Source organism: Ictalurus furcatus, chromosome 6 (genome assembly GCF_023375685.1).
Source record: "Ictalurus furcatus strain D&B chromosome 6, Billie_1.0, whole genome shotgun sequence".
NCBI classification, from domain to species: Eukaryota; Metazoa; Chordata; class Actinopteri; order Siluriformes; family Ictaluridae; genus Ictalurus; species Ictalurus furcatus.
The window spans coordinates 22,100,711-22,122,409 of record NC_071260.1 but is presented as its reverse complement, the minus strand read 5'-3'; the positions used below and the strand labels follow the sequence as shown (position 1 = coordinate 22,122,409).

The 21,699-nt window shown below is 41.8% G+C and overlaps 1 protein-coding gene across 6 annotated transcripts in view; it reads left to right on the top strand.

The window, feature by feature from the left end:
* stk39 (serine threonine kinase 39) overlaps positions 1 to 21,699 on the top strand; it is a 47,116-nt gene that overhangs the window by 22,916 nt on the left and 2,501 nt on the right. For all 6 annotated transcript variants that reach the window (XM_053627136.1, XM_053627134.1, XM_053627133.1 and 3 more), the window contains 4 exons: positions 1,600 to 1,661; positions 14,162 to 14,214; positions 14,502 to 14,570; positions 14,687 to 14,751. In XM_053627136.1, coding sequence (XP_053483111.1) covers positions 1,600 to 1,661; positions 14,162 to 14,214; positions 14,502 to 14,570; positions 14,687 to 14,751 — 249 coding nt within the window. The remainder of the gene's footprint in view (positions 1 to 1,599; positions 1,662 to 14,161; positions 14,215 to 14,501; positions 14,571 to 14,686; positions 14,752 to 21,699) is intronic.

The window sequence follows — 21,699 nt, the reverse complement described above, 5'->3', positions numbered from 1 at the left end:
GGCCTTAGTCAGGGAGGTGAGCAAAAACCCAATGGTCACTCTGACAGAGCTCCAGCGTGTCTCTGTGGAGAACTTCCAGAAGAACAACCATCTTTGTAGCACTCCACCAATCAGGCCTGTATGGTAGAGTGGCCAGACAGAAGCCACTCCTCAGTAAAAGGCACAGGACAGCCCGTCTGGAGTTTGCCAAAAGGCACCTGAAGGACTCTCAGACCAAAGACTGAACAAAGATTGAGCTCTTTGGCCTGAATGGCAAGCATCATGTCTGGAGGAAACCAGGCACCAGTCATCACCTGGCCAATACCATCCCTACAGTGAAGCACGGTGGTGGCAGCATCATGCTGTGGGGATGTTTTTCAGCGGCTGGAACTGGGACAGTCGTCAGGATCGAGGGAAAGATGAATGCAGCAATGTACAGAGACATCCTTGATGAAAACCTGCTCCAGAGCGCTCTGGACCTCAGACTGGGGCGAAGGTTCATCTACCAACAGGACAACGACCCTAAGCACACAGCCAAGATAACAAAGGAGTGGCTACAGGACAACTCTGTGAATGTCCTTGAGTGGCCCAGCCAGAGCCCAGACTTGAACCCGATTGAACATCTCTGGAGAGATCTGAAAATGGCTGTGCACCGATGCTCCCCATCCAACCTGATCGAGCTTGAGAAGTCCTGCAAAGAAGAATTGGAGAAACTGCACAAAAATAGGTGTGCCAAGCTTGTAGCATCATACTCAAATAGACTTGAGGCTGTAACTGGTGCCAAAGGTGCTTCAACAAAGTATTGAGCAAAGTATTGAATACTTGTATTGAATATACATGTGCTTTTTTTGTTTTTTATTTTTAATAAATTTGCAAAGATTTCAAACAGACTACTTTCATGTGGTCATTATGAGGTATTGTTTGTAGAATTTTGAGGAAAATAATGAATTTAATCCATTTTGGAATAAGGCTGTAACGTAACAAAATGTGGAAAAAGTGAAGCGCTGTGAATACTTTCCAGATGCACTGTAAAACAAAGCTATTAATACATTCATAAACTGTAGTGAAGCCTATACAGGCCTAAGGGTTGATAAAGATGAACTTTTCACTACTAAACCCATTGCCCTGTCTAGCAGCGAAGGTTATTTCAGTTTGTGAGAATTGGTGTGAGGCATAGAGAGTTTAAACACAACCCATAGCTATTACCCTGTGGGTCTGTGTGCTCTTGTCTGTGACTCATTGTAAATTAAACGAGAGAGCTCTGGTGGAAATGGCATAACAATCTCTCTTACCGTTTCCTTATTTATGCGCTCGTGTTTCCTTCCGTCTGCCCGTCTCCTCTCTCTTTCATCTCGGCACTCTCGTTTCTCAGTGACATTACCGTTATATAAAATTGATCAGAAATAGAGTGCTATAGGCGCGCTGATCGCTGTGGATATGGGAAGAGAATTTTATATGACGCCTTTTGTCTTTAGACCAAAATGTGCAAGAATGTAACATTAAAATGCTTTGCTGACAGGAGACTCTCTATCACATTATACATTTTCATTTCATAATGTACACTGAATAAAAGGTGAAAATGTCTGGTACAGTGATTTTTTTTCTTTATTCCCATTAAAGATTCAACCTCTGGAAAAAAGCCCAAGTACTCAGGAGGCTCTGAACATGGTCCTGAGGCTAAGGTGAGAAAATAACTTGATTTTCCATTCTACTCTCATTGCACTTTTATCAGCTCTTAAAGTAAAAGGAAAAGCCTGAACTACTCTGGCATGTTGACTGTCTGTAGGAGCCTAATAACTGTGGTTTGTATGCTAAAGAATGTGCGTGTGCGTGTCTGTCTGTCCGTGTGTCTATCTGTTTCTTCAAATGATCCCTTTCAGTCAGTCTGGTTGCGGGTGTGTGCAAAGGAAGTGACTAAAGTAGAATATTATGCTCAGCTAGATTTTCTAAATTGCTCCGCACTTCTCAGTCTTCAGCTACAAAAAAAAAGACTAAACATTGTTTTCAAAATCACAAGACAAGGTGAACAGCTTTCAACTGTTCCGCACACTCTGGTGAACAAGAGCACCCAGGGGACTCCTTGTATTTTTAGTACTATTAAACAGCTTACAGTGCGATGTCAACTTCCTCACTTACGTTTCAATTCGAGTCACTGAACTGAAAGCAGAAGAACTCGGAGAGAAAAACCTTGTTAGTATGCAGGTGGAATATTTGTTCAGGGTTTAATTCAGCCCAGTTTTCTAAGTGATTAGCCTGAGTGTTCAAATCAAAATGAAAAATGTCAAATATACATAAATGTTATGCATACTGGGCTTGGAAATTATTCGTATTCAGTTGGCAGACAGTCTCAGTTTTTCTGTGTTTTATAAGATGATCATAGCTGATATTGGAGTGGCGCTGAGGCTCGGGGCAGCATGAGATTGTGTGTGTGACAGAGATATAGAGAGAGGTGGGAGGGTATTTCTCTCTGGTGAGATTAAATTCATAGTTATTGCCCTGAATTTAGAAACTTTTTATTTCTTTTTCATTCCACTTTGAATATAATTTAAAGGCCAGGGTGTGGAAATTGGCATCTACAGCATCAAATTCTCATTACAATTACAAACCTAAAACAAGTACAGACCCAAAGCACACATGAGGCAAGGGATTACAGGGATTATTACGTACATATAATCATCCATTCACACACAGAGTCTTTCCATAAAGAATAGACAATGAGAAAGACAATGTATTTTTATGCAAATTGCTCCTTCTGAAACTGGGGGCACACACACACACACACACACACACAAAACCACAGAGTAAAGATTACAAAAGAATAGGTGTGTCTCAGTTGGGCTGGTTCTATATGCTGCTCTGGGTTGATAACAGTATACCCTAGCTCTTACCAAGGTCCAGGAATACACACACTTCCTAGACTCTACCAGCATACTAATCATGTTCACACATATGCATACTCACATTGCCCTGCATCCCAAAGCCCCTGGAGCAGGGGAGGTGTATGTATTCTAACCTCCACATCTAATTGAATGGACGTAGCATCCTAATTCTCTTTTAAGACTGATCTTACTTGGGGGTGGGGTGGGGGGCACGGTGGCTTAGTAGTTAGCACGTTTGCCTTGCACCTCCAGGGTTTGGGGTTCCGAATCCTGTCTCTGCTCCGTGTGTGCCGGGCTTGCCTGCTCCCACCCCCAAGTAAGATCATTCTTAAAAGAGAAATAGGAAGCTACATCCATTCAATTAGATGCTTCTGGGGTTTCCTCTGGGGTTTCCTCTGGGTATTCTGGTTTCCTCCCCAGTCCAAAGCCATGCACTGTAGGTTGGTCGGTGTTTCCAAATTGCCCATAGTGTTTGAATGGGTGTGTGATTGTGAGCTGCAATGGGCTGGCACATCATCCAGGGTGTACCCCCCCTTGTGCCCCGAGTCCCCTGGGATAGGCGCCTGGTTCCCTGCGACTCCATAGGATATGTGGTACAGAAAATGGAAGGATGGATGGATGTAAGTTGAATTTAGTAATACTAATTACCTCTTCTGAGTGACTCACAATTTAAATAAATATCACTGTTTGACAGATATAAGATGATCCACTGATTTGTTTGCTTTTCTCGATGTTCTGCAACTGTGGGGCTGCATGCTTTCTTCCCCACTTAGCTTCCATAACATTATTATTGCACCTTCTAGTCAAAATGGGAATTGTAACAAGTGCCTAGAGGCCTGTTGGAGCAGGATTGGTGGAGGAGCAGTGGACAGACAGTTAATGACAGGGTTGCCAGACTGCACACGCTTAAATATAGTGTCATCACGATCTTGTTTTATAGCAAATTTTTGGAATTAAATCTCACACATTTACGCAGAAAAGACAAAGTGTAAGTTTAGACAGTGTGTCTGTGGTGTACAGAATCATTTCTATAGCCAATATATATTAGGAGAGGAAAAGGGGTTTATTAAGTGGATAATGTCTGTACATCAGAAATGCATGTGAAATACTTGGTTTCCCACGCAAAGGCTGAGAAAAACTTGTTTTCTGGAATGGTTTCAGGTCTTTTGTGTCTTTATTTGCTGAAACATGTAAACCCTGGTAAATTATTTTACCTCAATAACAGTTGTATAAAGGTGTGTATAAAAAAAACTGCTTGAAACAAGCTGATAGACTGCAGGCTGGATGACTGAATGCCGTCTACTCTTAACCACTACATGGTTACTCTAGGGTCACTAGATATCATGTATTCACTAGATAGGATGACATCATACTTGTAAGAAAAGTATGATAGACTCTCAACTTTTGTTTCAAGCTATGTCGTTTATAATGTCGTCCTTCCACAACAAAATCCACGGTCACGAGCCACTGCTGGATAGTATGTAAGGCAGATTCCAGGCCATGCTCAGATATAATCTGAAGCAAGTAGAAGTATATTAAAGCAAGATTGAAGTGTGGTGGGTGTTAAATGAACAGTTGACAGGAACTGTAGGCTGTACCATATGTAGCCAGACATCATGGAGTGTTTTTTACCCCTCCTCGAGCACATCTGATTCAGCTCATCAAGGCACAAGCAATTAGTCAATAAGTTGAATCAGGTGTGGCAGAGCAGGAAAAACAGCAAGCTGTGCTGAGAGTCTAAACATCTGAAATGCATAAACGCATTAAATGGCTTATGCGGTTATATATGGATCTCTGCTAAAGCTTTAACCCAAGCTGCAGCTTATGCTGTTATATGTGGGTAGCATCATGAGCTGGTTCTATATGCTATTTATCTTGTGTTGCCTCATTAGATCTCGTAATGATAGACTCAAGCTACACTTCAACTTCCATATCTCTCTGTCTCTCTCTTACGCACGCACACCTAGTAATTCTTTTATCTGACTGTTTGCTTTCAAGGCATTTCCACTGCCATACAAATCATGCACAATGGGTTTCCCTGAGCTCTGTCAACTCCCATTACCCATCACGCCGCTGTTTGACCAATCGCATTTGACTGCTTTTGTGTAGACATATGATGGGGATGCCTCTCTACCTTCCATGTTCATAGGGATCATATGCAGAGCTGTTTCTTTCCTATTAGCATATAAGCAGCATTTTAATGTGCCAGACAGCTGACTAAGCATCACATTACATTCGATGCGCTCCAGTGAAACCTTTTTGTGAAAGGTGATTCATATTAGTCACATTTCACAGATCATGGGCCAACTGGAAGCTGCTTTTCTGACAGGTCTCTGCAGTACAGAGTTGCCCCACTGCCTGGCATAGATACAGCACAGTAGGATCTGTTTGCTTTTGAAGCATTAAACTAAACATGTGAGGAAATGTTTGAGTAGTTGCAATTAGACATGAGTGAAGTAGGGGTTATCTGTTATTTTCTTTCTCTTTCTCATTTAAATGTTATTTTTCTCTTGCCTGTCCTTCTCCATCAACAAAATCTTATTTTACCCCACGACCTGGCTTACTCCAGTGTTCACTGAGGTGTTGCTAGTGTGTTGACAGGGCGCCATATGTGTATGTCAGACATGAGCAGTGTGAATGCCAAATCAGGGCACATGAGAGAGAGACTGGGGCATAAAGAAGAGTGAGAAAGATAAAAATTCACTCTGAGTACTGGACAGCAAGATTAAGGTTAAGCTTAGAGTATTCCAGAGTGTCAGTCACATGGAGATCCAGCTAAGACCTGTGTGCATGACTTAGGAGGATTCCAAATAGTCTCCTATACTGCATATAAGATTTTCTCAGCACACTATATTTCCTATCTAAATTAGCACCATATTAAGCATTGATGAACGAATTTACCAATTTTCAATGTTGCATTGAAATACCTCGTTCTATGCTAAGCTTCTGGAAAGTTATTCTATTTTAACACTTGAAAGACCTCCAAAGTCACCTAATCCCATTTATACTAAAGAGTAAAATAAAGACTAGTGTTGAAAACCATTTATACTCACAAAATCAGGTTCTCCAATTAAAGGTGTAGGGAATTTAGCAAGTGGGAGACAGAGCACAGACACACAAGAGGCCGTTTCAGTGTCTCTCGTGGAGAAATCTTTATTCAAAAATGGGTTGTGAGAGGGTGTGGGTGTGTGCATGTGTGTCGAAGTGATAGGACCTGATAGGGCCACTGCCGCACCACCACTCACGGGTGAGTCTTGATTTCGTGTTGTACCAGCTGCGTCATGCCTGGGGAGGTAGAAAAAACATCGGTAAATTGACCCACCAACTCTGTCAGCTCCTGCTTTTGTGTGGGGGTGAGTTCTTTCCCCAGTTGGACTAAGGTGCCCTGGTTGTGACCTGTGTCTAGGGTCGCAAACGCAGACAATAGGGGTGCTGGCTCTATCCATCTCTTCAGCAGGTTCACGTGGTACGTTTGTGTGTCTGCTCGCTTACCGGGCTGCTGCAGGCGATAGTTCATGGCACCTCTCCTATTGAGGACTGTATATGGGCCCTGCCACCGAGCTAGGAATTTGCAGGAGCTGCTGGGTTCTAGCAGGAGTACCCGATACATACTGGATGACCGAGCGGAACGGGGAAGGCTGTTCTTCCCATGCTTCCCGTGCCACGTCCAGCGTCCACGAGGTCGCCATCCAAAGAGGACCTCGAAGGGTGTGAAGCCTGTGGATGCCTGGGGGCACTCTCGGATGGCAAAGAGGACGTACAGCAGGAGGAGTTCCCAGTTCCTCCCTTCCTCGTCTACTACCTGGCGTAACATCTGTTCAAGGTCCGGTTGAACCGTTCGACCAGCCCATCTGTTTGTGGGTGGTAGACAGATGCCTTTAGGTGTTTCACCTGCAACAGCCGACACAGATCAGACATTAGCTTTGACACAAACAGGGTAGCTTGGTCGGTTAGGATGTCTTTTGGGATCCCCACATGACTGAACAGGAGCACAAGTTCTTTAGCGGTGGCTTTACGTAGTGGTACCGCCTCGGGGTATCTGCTGGCGTAGTCCATGATTACCAATATATACTCGTGACCAGATTTTGGGAACGGCCCGACACGCCTATGATGGGAAGCGGAATGAGAGGCACCGACGGGGGCTTCCTCGGGGTCATGCGTTGGCACTGGGGGCATTGTTGGCAGAAGCCCCGGACCTCTGCGTCCATGCCTGGCCAGACAAAGCGGTCCTTCAGCTTCTCCAGGGTGTTTCTGGCCCCCAGGTGGCCCCCGAGCAGATGGGCATGGGCCAGGTGCATCAGTGCCTGCGTTCTGGCTTTGGGGACAACCAAGAGGTCCACGGTTTCCCCTCTGCGGTTGGTCCAGTGGTACAGTAGGCCTCCTTTGACCAGAAAGTAGGAGGAGGGGAGTCTCTGGTTCAGGCTCTGGTCGACCCCCTCGATCTGGCGCACCTGGGCCCAACAATACTTCAGGCAGCTGTCCTCTTTCTGCTCTCGGCCAAAGTTCCCCTGCTGGTTTACCTGCTGGAACACAGACGAGAGCAGGTTAGAGTGTGTGTACAGCTTACCTTCTGTCCCGGTGTCCTCCTCGCCTCGGGCTTCCTTCACTCGCTGGGGCGGTTTCAGCGGGTCCAGCGTGGGGAGGACACGCCCTGCCGGCCAGGTTTTCTGGGCATTCTTCGGCGTCCCCTGGTCCGGCTCGGTCTGTCTGGGCTCGTCCTCTAGTGTCCTGTAGTCCGGGCGGCTTTGGTGGTGCTGTCCCACCTCGCTGAGCGCCAAGGTGGTCAGGGTACGTTCCAGGGCGGTCAGTAGTTCCCTGGGTGTCCCGGGAGCTTGCATTCCCACGGCGCATTCTGTGGGTGGCAGAGTCCTCAGGAACCAGTAGGCCTCAATGTCATCCTCTGGGGTCAAGTGGGGAAGCAGGTCCTGGGCTTCTCGGCTGGAATCAGGGTGAGGAGGGGCGGCCACAGGGGTCATGGCTTTCAGGGCCAGCAGCTCCCGGGTTGCGACCTGTAGGCTCTGGGTGAGCTGCTGTGTTATCGTCTGCTGCTGGAGGCTGGCCTCCATTAGTTGCTGCAGCAGGGACTCCATCTATTAATTTTATTTATATATATATTTATTTATTTTTTAAAAGGGCAGGTGTGTGCTCATGCCCGCATCCTCCACCAGTGTAGGGAATTTAGCCAGCGGGGGACAGAGCACAGACACACAGGAGACCATTTCAGTGTCTCTCGTGGAGAAATCTTTATTCAAAAATGGGTCGTGAGAAGGTGTGGGTGTGCATGTGTGTCGAAGTGGGGGTGTGAGGTGAAGTGTTCCATCGCTGCGGGGGTTGCCGAGGGCGTGCTGGGGGTTTCCCGAGTAACAGGGATCCCGTTTTGCCGTCAGGAAAAGCCGCGGGTGCAGCCAGGGGGCAGAGTCTTCGCTCGCGTCGAGATTATCTGTAAAACACACAGCAAAGGTTATCGCATGCTCACTGAGAGCCTCCTCTCTCTTGCGAGTGGAGTATCGCCCCTTTTATACTCTCCCGCCGGCTGCTGGATGGTAGAAGTTTTCCGTGCCGCCCGCCATTCAGCAGCCGTGTGTGTCGGTGGCCCTGCACTTCCGCCGTGCGCTCTCCAGCTGTCCAAAACATTGGTGGTGCTGAAGCGGAGCTGTCTCTTCAGCACCACAGCGGCAGTTGCAGGAGGCGCGATCTTTGTTTCTTGTGTGTCGGCCGCGGGCCTGTCGCCACAAAGGATAAAAAAAAATCAAATCTCATCATCACTCATAAAGCTGCTACCACACTGATTAGTTAGCTCTGTTGGGGAATAGGAAGAAACAAATAACTGTGCTAGAATTATCACATCAAGTGTTTTGTACTGTAAGAAACACTGAAATGAGTTGAGCTGTTCAGAGCTGCTGAATGGTACTGATAATAAATTGCAGCCACTTTTCAAATGCAAAAACCCACAAATGTTCAAGGTCCAACTCATACAGTGTCTCACAAAAGTGAGTACACCCCTCACATTTTTGTAAATATTTGGTTATATCTTTTGATGTGACAACACTGAAGAAATGACACTTTGCTACAATGTAAAGTAGTGAGTGTACAGCTTGTATAACAGTGTAAATTTGCTGTCCCCTCAAAATAACTCAACACACAGCCATTAATGTCTAAACCACTGGTAACAAAAGTGAGTACACCCCTAAGTGAAAATGTCCAAATTGGGCCCAAAGTGTCAATATTTTTGTGGCCACCATTATTTTCCAGCGCTGCCTTAACCCTCTTGGGCATGGAGTTCACCAGCGCTTCACAGGTTGCCACTGGAATCCTCTTCCACTCCTCCATGACGACATCATGGAGCTGGTGGATATTAGAGACCTTGTGCTCCTCCACATTCCATTTGAGGATGCCCCACAGATGCTCAATAGGGTTTAGGTCTGGAGACATGCTTGGCCAGTCCATCACCTTCACCCTAAGCTTCTTTAGCAAGGCAGTGGTCATCTTGGAGGTGTGTTTGGGGTCGTTATCATGGTGGAATACTGCATACTGATCATGCTCTGCTTCAGTATGTCACAGTACATGTTGGCATTCATGGTTCCCTGAATGAATAGACGTATGAGTGCTGCCACCATTGCTGAAAAGGTTGAAGGGGTCGGGGGTCAGTCTGTCAGTGCTCAGACCATATTCCGCACACTGCATCAAATTGGTCTGCATGGCTGTCGTCCCAGAAGGAAGCCTCTTCTAAAGATGATGCACAAGAAAGCCGGCAAACAGTTTGCTGAAGACAAGCAGACTAAGGACAGGGATTACAGGAACCAAGATAAACTTATTTGGTTCAGATGGTGTCAAGCGTGTTTGGCTGCAACCAGGTGAGGAGTACAAAGACAAGTGTGTCTTGCCTACAGTCAAGCATGGTGGTGGGAGTGTCATGGTCTGGGGCTGCATGAGTGCTGCTGGCACTGGGGAGCTACAGTTCATTGAGGGAACCATGAATGCCAACATGTACTGTGACATACTGAAGCAGAGCATGATCCCCTCCCTTCAGAGACTGGGCCGCAGGGGAGTAGTCCAACATGATAATGACCCCAAACACACCTCCAAGACGACCACTGCATTGCGAAAGAAGCTGAGGGTGAAGGTGATGGATTAAAACCCTATTGAGCATCTGTTGGGGCATCCTCAAATGGAAGGTGGAGGAGCACAAGGTCTCTAACATCCACCAGCTCCGTGAGCATTTCCAAAATAGCAGGTCTTGTGGGGTCCTTCCGTAGACCACTTTTGGTAGGTACTAATCACTGCTTACTGGGAAAACCCCACAAGACCTGTCATTTTTGCTTGCCGATTTTTCCTTCTTCCAACACATGAACTTCGAGAACTGACTGTTCACATGCTACCTAATATATCCCTGTCCTTGACAGGTGCCACTGTAATGAGATTATTAGTGTTATTCACTTCACCTGTCAGTGGTTGTAATGTTATGGCTGATTGGTGTATAGTATTATGAAAGGAATAAAACATAACTGGCTTGCTGTTATAGGAAAATAATTAAGAATGGAGCGGTAACCACTCCAAAGTTGATTATTTTCCTACAACAGCACATCCCAAAGTGGTTTATTCCTCTTATACCACAGTGATTTGCCAATGATTACAATTACAATGAACTAAACTAACAAACAAAGAGCTGACAATGGATTCCATAAATATTAAATAAACACCATAACAATGATTATACTTTTTAAAAAATCACCTATATTTAACAAAGATTTTTTTTTTTGATAAACCTGTGTTGTGTTTGCAGTTGTTTGATATCCATGAGAGCAGAGTATTTTTGTGATTTTTTTTTTAACAGACGATCAAAAGGTTAAACAATAAAGACAAATTCAGCCTTCTTTGCTCATATTTACCAAGGGTGCCAATAATAGTGGAGGGCACTGTAGCTATATATAGTTATTATACACACAATAAAGTATTAGAATGAGCCTGGGCTTTGACTTGCAGCCAGAACTACTGTCATAGCTGCTGTTATGGAAAATTAATCAACATCTTCTGACCAATCAGAATGAAGAATTCTAGGGGGATGTGGTATAACAGTAGACACGTTATAGTGCCTGTGTAGTTTATGCATAAATAAACAGGTATTAGAGACACTTAATCAACAAAGTGGGACAATATAACAACTGTCTACATCTGTAACATCAGTCCTCTATCAGAAGTGATCTTTTATCATTCAAGTATTCAAACACCTTAAAAAGTAGGGTAGAATTCCTTTCTCATGTATTCCCTTACAATCCTAATCCTTACAGTCTACTCTTCCCAACACATTGTAATCGGTTCAGTTCCCTCTTGTTCTTTATATCTCTGTCTGTGGCTGGCATTTTCTCCTGACAGAAAATAAGCAGGCAGATTGAGATGGAAGGTTCAGGGTGTGCAAGTCAGATATGGCTATGACAGGCAAGGAGGAGACACAGCCCTCTCTCTCTGTCGACAGATAACACAGAGCCTTTTTCACTTTATCCCTTTTTTGCGGGCTGAGATTTTCATGTCACGCCCCTACAGATGGCTGCTTGTCAGCTGAGAAGCTGATGTGCTGCTAGTCTGGGAGTAAACAAATATAGAAGTGAAATCTTTGTACGCGTATTTGGATTGCAGCTTAACTTGCGGCCCACATTCTCGCCGTACCCTGCAGCGCATCGCGAAATTTTTTTCCATTTCATCAACTCACGCCAACTCTGTTACTCCCATGAATGTCCAGCTTGAATTACTAGATTACCGCTATAACATTGGATTTAGCAGTGTGTGGGTGGTGGTAGAGGATATTTATAAGGCTCAAATAAGATCAGTGATAACTGCTGTCATCTTAATCTGGGATTGGAGGAAATGAGGCTAATGCAACTGTCAATCTATTAAATCAGCACGGTTAGTAGTATAACGCAGTTGGGGGTGGAGATTTTCATCAGTGATCTGTGAAGTATAATACACACACGTGATGCACACACTTTGAATGAACAGCAGGCAGGATCTGGTAATTCCTATATGATTTTATGCATAAATATCATTCACTCATCTTCAGTAACCACTCTAACCTGGAGAAGGTTGCAGAGCCTATCTGGGGAACACTGGACACAAGGTGGGCACCCCACACACACACAAACACACACACACACACATTCAGACCTAGAAGCAATTTAGCATAGCCAATCCACTTTGCTGTGTGTTTTTGGGAGGTGGGTGGAAACCGGATCTATTCCACCAGTCGCTTGTACAACATAAGGACCCTTTAGAATGGTCTATATAGCTGCATAAATATTACCTAAAACATCATTAAATTTTCACACAAGTCCTAAAAGTAGATAAAGAGAACCCAATTAAGCAAACGAGATAAAAATATTATACTTGGTCATTTATTTATTGAGGAAAATGATCCAATATTAAATATCTGTGAGTGGCAAAACTATGGGAGCCTGTTCCAGTAGCCTTCTGGCTTGTCCACACGATCTTTAGCAAACTGCAGAGAGGCAGCAATGTTCTTTTTGGAGAGCAGTGGCTTTCTCCTTGCAACCCTGCCCCGCACACCATTGTTGTTCAGTGTTCTCCTGATGGTGGACTCATGAACATTAACATTAGCCAATGTGAGAGAGGCCTTTAATTGCTTAGAAGTTACCCTGGCTCCTTTGTGTCTTCAAAGACTAGTAGACATCTTGCTCTTGGAGTGATCTTTGTTGGTCAGCCACTCCTGGGGAAGGTAACAATGATTTCAAATTTCCTCCATTTGTACACAGTCTGTCTGACTGTGGATTGGTGGACTCCAAACTATTTAGAGATGGTTTTGTAACTTTTTCCAGCCTGATGTGCAACAACAACTCTTTTTCTGAGGTCCTCAGAAATCTCCTTGACATGATACACTTCCGCAAACATGTTGTGAAGATTAGACTTTGATAGACACTTGTTCTTTAAATAAAACAGGGTGCTCACTCACACCTGATCATCCCATCTCACAGATATGTAATATTGGATCATTTTCCTTAACAAATAAATGACCAAGTATAATATTTTTGTCTCATTTGTTTAATTGGGTTCTCTTTGTCTACTTTTAGGATTTGTGTGAAAATCTGATGATGTTTTAGGTCATATTTATGCAGACATATAGAAAATTTTAAAGGGTTCACAAACTTTCTAGCACCACTATACTTCTCCAAGTACATTATTCACTCTTTTCGGCTTACTGTTATGATCATTTGTGAAGCAGCTCTCCAGTCTCTTTTTCCAGGTCTTGTAGTACTAAGGGATTGAAAGAGTTTATATGTAGGGTGAACAAGGTAGTCATTAGTGTCTGCTCTGCTGTAACACGTTCAAGAAAAGTCTTTCTTTATTGAGCCAAGTAATTAAGCCTAGTCCAGCTCTAAAGTGGGTGGCTGGGCCACTTTCCAAACTCACACTCACTAGAGCTCTAGTGCTCTTTCCATCTAGTAAATGCTGATGAATAATTCTCGTGTTACTGTTTAAATATTCACTTCATTATAATTATTACACACACACACACACACACACACACACACACACACACACACACATATAGTTTTCTTCATTTTAACTGCCAGTATGTTCCCAAAGGTTCAGGACATTAAGGCAAGACACTACAGGTAGAAACAACAAGTCATCTAAATAATTTTTTAGATTTTTGGATAAATTGCATCAATATGTCTTCTCTTAAACTGTAGAAATACAACAATCAAAACAACAAATCTTATAAACTACACTTACTGGAATGGAAACACTTGAAATCGATTTCAAGCGGTTCAGAACCAGAAATGTTTTCTAGATGACCTACATTCTTGAAATTTTATATGTTCAGTCCTGTTCCTATTTAGAAGGATATTACAGAGGAATTTCTCAAAATGTTCATAATTGCTGGATTTATGTTACCTTTTATGCTTAAAAATACCAAAAAGTGCTAATTATTTTTCATTCTTTCTCTTGAACGTGTCTAACATCAATAAAAGACTAGATTGTTGTTTTTTTTTATTACAAATGAATGTTTACATATTTAATTAGATAAAGCCTCATTTGCATAACTAATTATATATACATTTTTGAAAACATTCCAGTACAGAAAATGAAACTGGGAAAGGTTGATTGGGATGTCTATTTTCTGAAAGTATTGTCAAAACATGAAGTGTTTTGCTTTAAGATTAATTGTTTTACTTCCTGACTGTTGCCTCTCTTGGCAGTCTCTTGGATAGATAGACAGGTGGCCTGATGTCTGTCTCTTGGCTTTCTTTCTCTCTCTCTCTCTCACTCTCTCTCTGTGCATCTCACAGGAATTCGAGGAAGGAGTTGAATGACATACGGTTTGAATTCACTCCAGGCCGAGGTGAGGGCTGCTCTGAACACATTAGCATGCAAGGCCTAGCGCCCCCCGTGGACACGGCACATGCATGGGGTGACTGGCATGATCGCCCAGATGAGCTTGCTGTTGCTGTGTTTGTGTTATTTAAGAGTTTATAAGGCATACGCCCTGGCACTGATATTTGCAATGTTATTGGAGCTGTCTAGATGAGTGGTTTAATATTTGTACTATGTGCATTTGAATGTTTGGGGGTTTACACATCTGTACATTTATTTATTCTCTTCCTATTCCTTTATGTGTTTTCCTTATAGATACTGCTGACGGTGTTTCTCAGGAGCTGTTTTCCGCTGGTCTAGTCAATGGACACGATGTTGTAGTTGGTAAGGTCATGCACAGTCTTATGTGAACTTCACATTAAAAATGACATTTTAACTAAACCTCTAGCATTTATATGATTATAGGATTGCTTTCATTGTGTGACATATGTATGTTTCAGTTGCTGCTAACCTTCAGAAAATTGTAGAAGACCCTGTTACTTACAAGGTGTTGACCTTTAAACTGGTGAGTACTCCAAAAAAAAAATGTAGCCCAGAATAATATAATGCCCTAAGTGAACATTTGTTTACTATTTTGATTCTTATGTGTTTGAAATCAAATGAGCCAGCTCTAAACAAATACTCTATTTTGCAATCCTTGGTGATGTACATCAATATTGTGATATGAAATTAAAGTAAGATTAGATTTTTTTTTTTAATCCCTTTGCCAGGAATGTAGTAGAGATTCTCGTTAGTGCAACATCTCAAGAATGAGTGGTTGAATGTTTGTAGGATTTATTAGTGGGCCTAACACTGAAGGTGCGTAGGCACTCTATTGTTATTTTACCTTTTCTTATTATTCTTTTTATTCAGGCTATGTTGTCTAAGGCAGCCCATAGAACCATCTGGTAAAAAGTTGTGAAATTGGCACATTGATTGGGGAGGAAGGAACATTCTGACCAAATTTGGGCCAAGTGCTGCCAATGCTGTAGCGCCACCATCGGGTCAAATTTTGGCCTAATTTGGAAGTAGTTCTATGGTCATATGTTTTGAACCGTGTGTCCAAAATGTCAAAACCCCTGGATTCCCTGGGTTGAGACGAGTTTAACGTACCCTATGACGTCAATTTCCGCATAATGAGATTTTCCACCATGTTACATTTTGTCAAAAACAGTTTTTTCGCTACTCCTTCTACAAATTTTGTCCAATCACCATCAAATTTGACAAACATCATCTTCAGAGTAAGCCTCACAAAAATGATCAAATTTGATTACTCCAAAGGGTTTGCCTTTAATGTGCCAACAAATCCGATGCCAAACAGGAAGTGAGGCTGTATCTCAGCAAAAACATTGCACACTGACACAAATCTTAGTAGGCAACTTCATGACCATGTCTTGAGGCTATGCAACACATTTCGTGACCGCGCCACTTACTGGTAAAAAATTACAATAACATGCCGAAAATGCTTCCATCCAAGTGCCATTTTGGCTACTCCTCCTCCAAATTTGGTCCAATCCTCACCAAATTTACCTAACATGAGACTTGTCTAAACAAAAGTTAGCAAAGGAACGCTGTTATTCAGAACCATTCTCTCATAACAGACTGGCAAATGCGTGAAACTACAAATCATTCTTGAATCCCTTTGCCTATAGTTATGGCTCTACTTTGGAACTCTGCTTTGTGATTGCTTATGCAACAGTTCATGCAATGTTGCTTATGCAACGTCTGTGAATGTGTGGCTAACCGAGTCTGGGTGCTTGGCCCCCGAAAATGCTGCTTGCAGATTGATTATGGAATTATTATTATAACTAGGAGATGAACTGATTACATTTTGGAATTGATCCAAATAGGGTAAATGTTACAGCTGAAATAGGTCAAATGGTTGAAATAGTTTTTCTTCAATAGCTTCCTTCCCGTTTGAAGCATATATATTTTAAGAATATTTCTGGCAAATAAATTTGGAACAAGAATGACTAGACTAGTCAGAGACATTCTCTTCGATGCTGTTGGTTCACTACCTGTAACAGTTTAAATCTTGGCCTGTAAGGGCTCCTGAGTGGTGCAACAGAAAGTTATTCGCTGTATTGTCAGGAGATGGTGAGTTTAAATCCAAATGTTGCCACAGCTATCCATGGCTTGGAGCCTAGGGAGCAAAATTGGCTCTCCTCTCTGGATGGGAGGGATCATATAATCTCTGTACCCTGTCAATCACAGTGACACTAGCAAATCATGGGTATCTCTGTGCTCAAGTATGCAGAAGAGGGCACATAGTGTTTTCTAAAGATTAAATCATTACAAAGATCTCTCTTACTATAGCCATACAGATTTTTCTACTGTATTTATAATAGACGTTATTACGCAAATTAGAATATGCTCATGGAAGGTCTGATATCTTTTATCCACTTTTCTGGTTGAAAGCTTTAGAATCTTGATTGCTATTCACACCTTCCTGCAATGGTCTATGATGGTCAATGAAAACATAGCTATAGTCACTGGAATGAAACATAGTTCACAACTGTCTGTAGGTGTTTATTTCTAGCTAGAAGCCTGACTTGTGAGGCTATAGAAAGTGCATAAAATGGATGTCATTTATATTACACTCTGTTCCATTGTATCCCCAAATTCAGTGGTGATTTATAATGCATCATGTGTCTCTTCAGCAGCCTTATCATTTATAATCTCTGATACTCTACAGTCTATAAGCATGATGAAAAATGGTAATAATCTGGTTTTAATGTGAATATCTGCATGCTGACATTATTTTTTGACAGTCTGTACAATTAAACTCACATCAGTTAAAGGCATTAGTGTCAATCCTGCTGAGCCCAACCATTACAGAGGCTTCTATGAGGATTACGAATGATGTTGTCTCTGTCATTGCATGTGTTTCTGTAGGGAGATCTTCTAGATACTGAGCTACAGTAGACAAATGGTGCTGTGGTTGCTAGAAAGATTTTTTTTTTCTTTTTTATGATACCATTCTTGCCATCTGTCATGCATTCTGTACTGTTATGATGTATGTATTCTTAGCACCAGGTTATCCATAACAGTGCAGTCTTCCAGTGTGGGAGTATAAGAGGAATTACACTACCGGGCAAAAGTTTGGAGACACTTGACTGAAATGTTTTTCATGATCTTAAAAACCTTTTGATCTGAAGGTGTATGATTAAATGTTTGAAATCGGTGTTGTAAACAAAAATATAATTGTGCCATCATATTCATTTCTTTCATTAGAAAACTAACATTTTATTTACAAAAAAATATATATTTTTTTAAATGGATGACTTGGAGCAAAATATTCAGAAAAGCAGCCAGTAAGTGTCCAGCAGAGGTGGGAACTCCTTTAATAATGTTTAAAAAGCATCTCAGGGGGATTCCTCAATAAATTGGTTGTAATGCTAAAATATTAAATTATTTTGATTTATTTTAGATTTTCTATAACAACATAATTCCCGTAGTTCCATTTGTGTTGCTCCAGAGTTTTGAGGACTTTTTAGAATAATAATAATAAACTGGGGGAAAAATAAAAAAAATAAAGAATGAGTGTGTCTTTTGACCGGTAGTGTAAATACAGTGGGGGATATACGTATTGAACAGGTCAACATTTTTTTCAGTAAATATATTTCCTATGAGGCTATTCACATGAAATTTTCACCAGACATCCGTATTAACTCAAAGAATCCAGAAATATAAAGAACTCACAACATTAAAGTCCATAAATAAAGTTATATGTAATAAAGTGGAATGACACAGGAAAAAAAGTATTGAACACCCTAAGTGAAACTTGTTTAATACTTAGTGGAGAAGCCTTTGTTTGTAATGACGGCTTCACGGTGCTTCCTGTATGAAGAAATTAATGGGCTGCAGTGTTCAGGTGTGATTTTGGCCCATTCTTCTAAACATATTGTCTTTAAATCTTGTTAAATTGGATTCAAGTCAGGTGATTGACTGGGCCATTCTAACACCTTGATGTCTTTTCTCTGAAACCAATTGAGAGTTTCGTTTGCTGTATGCTTTGGATCGTTATCCTGCTGGAAGGTCCACCCACATCTCATCTTCATCACCCTGGTGGATGGCAGCAGATTTTTCTCAAGAATCTCCCAGTAAAGGGCTCCATTCATAGTTTCTTCAATTATATGAAGTCTACCAGTACCATCCGATGAAAAACAGCCCCACACCATGATGTTTCCACCTCCAAACTTCACTGTTGGTATAGTGTTTTATGGGTGATGTGCAGTGCAGTTTTCTCCAAACATGGTGTGTAGTATGACAGCCAAAAAGTTCAATTTTGCTCTCGTCTGACCAGACTACACTCCCAGTATTTCATAGGCTTATCCAAATGAGTTGTAGCAAACTTAAATGAGCTTCAACATGCCTTTTCTTTAGTAAAGGAGTCTTGTGGGGTGAGCGTGAGCAGTGGAGAGCATTGCCTATTGTTTTCTCTGTGACGATGTTACCTGAGTCCAAGTGTTTCTGGAGCTCTTTCTGAGTGGTCCTTGGCTCTTGGGCTACTGTTCTGACTATTCTTCCAACTCCCTGGTCAGAAATCTTGCGAGGAGCTCCTGTGCTTGTCCGGTTGATGACAGAGTGATGTTGCTTCCCCTTGTGGATAATGGCCCCAATGGTGCTTACTGGAGGATTCAGAAGATTTGAAATACGTCCGATTCCATCAATATGTTTTGCAACATTAAGGTGAACTTTATTTGTGGACTTTAATGTTGTGAATTGTTTATATGTGTGGATTTCTTAAGTTACTACTGATGACTGGTGAAAATTTAATGTGAATAACGTCATTGGAAATATTCTTGCTGAAAAATGTTGACGTATTCAATACTTATTTCCCCCACTGTACATAACACAGATCACAGTGAACGATGCAGTATGGTCCAGACCATTTTTAATCACTCCTTTAGATCACTCCTTTAAAGCATTGCAGTGGAGGTAAACAACATCTGTGCTGTAATGCATTGCGCTCTCCCCACTCTGATCCTCTGTGCTGGAATGTTTCTCCAGCAGCTGCCTGTTTCTGCTGGCAAATCACCGCTTATCTACTCAAGGGCTCTTTCTGAAAGCACATGTCTACGCCTATTTCATGGTAAAAGCAAACTAACGTGTTTCATCATCCAAAAATCTAATGGAAATGTAACAGGTACATTTATGAGGAGCAGCAGCTCTGTGAGAATGTTGGATTGGGCGTCTTTTGTTAACATCAATTATATCATTAAACTAAACCAAATTTGCATGCTTAATGTGATGATTACAACTTGAACTATTCATGGAGCAATATATTGGCAGTATATTAGATTCCTATCAGAGGTTAGCATTATTTCAATACATACCATCTTCTCGATCATATATAGTGGATATAAAAATCTACACATCCCTGTTAAAATTGTATGTCATATTTTTTCCACCTTTAATGTGATATAGCAGCCAACAAAAAAAAAAGAAAAAAAAACTAACTAGTTTTAAGTAATACTTTCACTAGTACTTTGTTAAAGTACATGTTGCTTGTAATACAGCACTCAAGTCTTTATGCGTAAGAGTCTACCAGCTTAGCACATTTATTCCACTCTTCCTTGCAGAAAGTGTGAGGGGATCTCCTGTGCACAGCCCTGTTCAAGTCATTCCACAGGTTGCTGATAGGATTTAGAGCTGGGTTCTGACTGGGCCGTTTCAAAACACTGATCTTTTACTTCTGTAGCCATTCCTTTGTTTCCTTAGGATTGTGCTTTGGTTCGTTAACATGCTGGAAGGTGATTTCAGCTGTCTAATAGAAGCTTGCAGTTGTTGTGATTCCATGATTTCCTCGATCTTGACTAGACCCCCGGTCCCAGCTGAAGGGAAGCAGCCCCATAGTATGATGCTTCCATCAGCATACTTCACCATGGGTATGGTGTTCTCTGGGAAACAAGATATTTTGTTTTTGCACCAAACAGATTTTAGAACTATGCCCAGAATGTTCTACTTTGATCTCATTAGACCATAATACATAATACATTTTGCCACATGGTTTGGGGTGAGTGTATGTTCTGACAAAAGTTAGGTAGGCTTGGACATTTTTTTCCCTGCAAAGAATATGAGGGATCGTTGTCACTTGCAGAGCATGACCAGAACTTGCCAGATATTCCTGCAACTACTTTAATGTTGCTGTAGGTCTCTTGGCAGCCTCCTTGATAAATTTTCTCCTTGTCCTTTAATTAATTTTAGAGGGATGTCTTGTTCTTGGTAATGTCACTGTGGTTGATGATAGCCTTCATGCTATTCCATGGTGCATCTGATGTTTTTCTTCTTTCAAAACTCTGTTCAAAATTCTTTTGTAGCCCTCTCCTAATTGATATCTTTTGACAGCAAGATCCTGAACATGCTTTGTAAGCTCTTTGCAGACCATGGCTTCAGCAATCGGATGAAACCAAGATGTCAAGAAAATTCTACAGAAACAGCTGATTATTCAGGGTTAATCAGAATCACTTCATGGATATGATCATTGTAATCATTAACATAATCATGAGTAATTACTTTTGACCATGTATTTGATTGTGATTGGTTAATTCTGAGCAGTCACATGCACCATCATAAAAGACTGTGGAAACTTAGGCAACCAGGTTATGATGTTTTTTTTTTCTTTTTATCCTAAAATGTTTCTGTTTCTCACTGTTGGTTGCTATATGACATTTAAGGTAGAAAAAGGTCTGGCATGATTTATCTTGGTTTTACAAGACACTTATTTTGTTTTTTACTTTAGATTTTTAAATGATCTCCTTTTTTTGTCTCTTTTTTTGTTGTTGCTTTTATATAGTCTGACATTTTACAGCAGTTTCTTCTTCAGTCTGCATTTTCTATGCCAGTTTCGGACTCTTTGTCTCAAGAAAAATCTGGCAAAATTTGAGCTGTGAACTACACACAGGTAATTGCATAATCTGAGTGGGGAGACCAGAAAATGGATTTAAGCAGCTGCGTAACCCAAGTCTGAACATGTGCATGCAAATTTCCCTGTGTAAATCTTGATGGACTTAAAACATCAACTCTGAAAACGGCCCATAAAGCGAAATCTCCCAGATACAGTTCTGAGCACTGGTATGAGCACTGACTGCGTGAGAATGTTTGATAGGGCATGTTCTTTTGTTAACATATCTCCCCCATTACAGAATGTGAAACAGAAACACATATTTACTCTGGTATATCAGACTGAGATGATATTTGTGATTGTGCAGGTTCTCTCACAGTAAATATGTTCAGCTTTCATGTTTTGTCTCCCTGTAATTCATAACATTTCACTGGGAGGGTTTATGTGATGGATGCCACTGTGCAGTGGACTCTGTACCACAATGCTGCCCTTATTGGCTGACTGTAGTGAAAGGGAAAGTGTCAACCGAGATGTGTTTTTCATCACCGGCCCTTTCAGCTTTGTAAAAACACACCCACAACTCTCCCAACCCGGCTGTAAATTGTTCAGCGCTGTCTTGCCAAAATC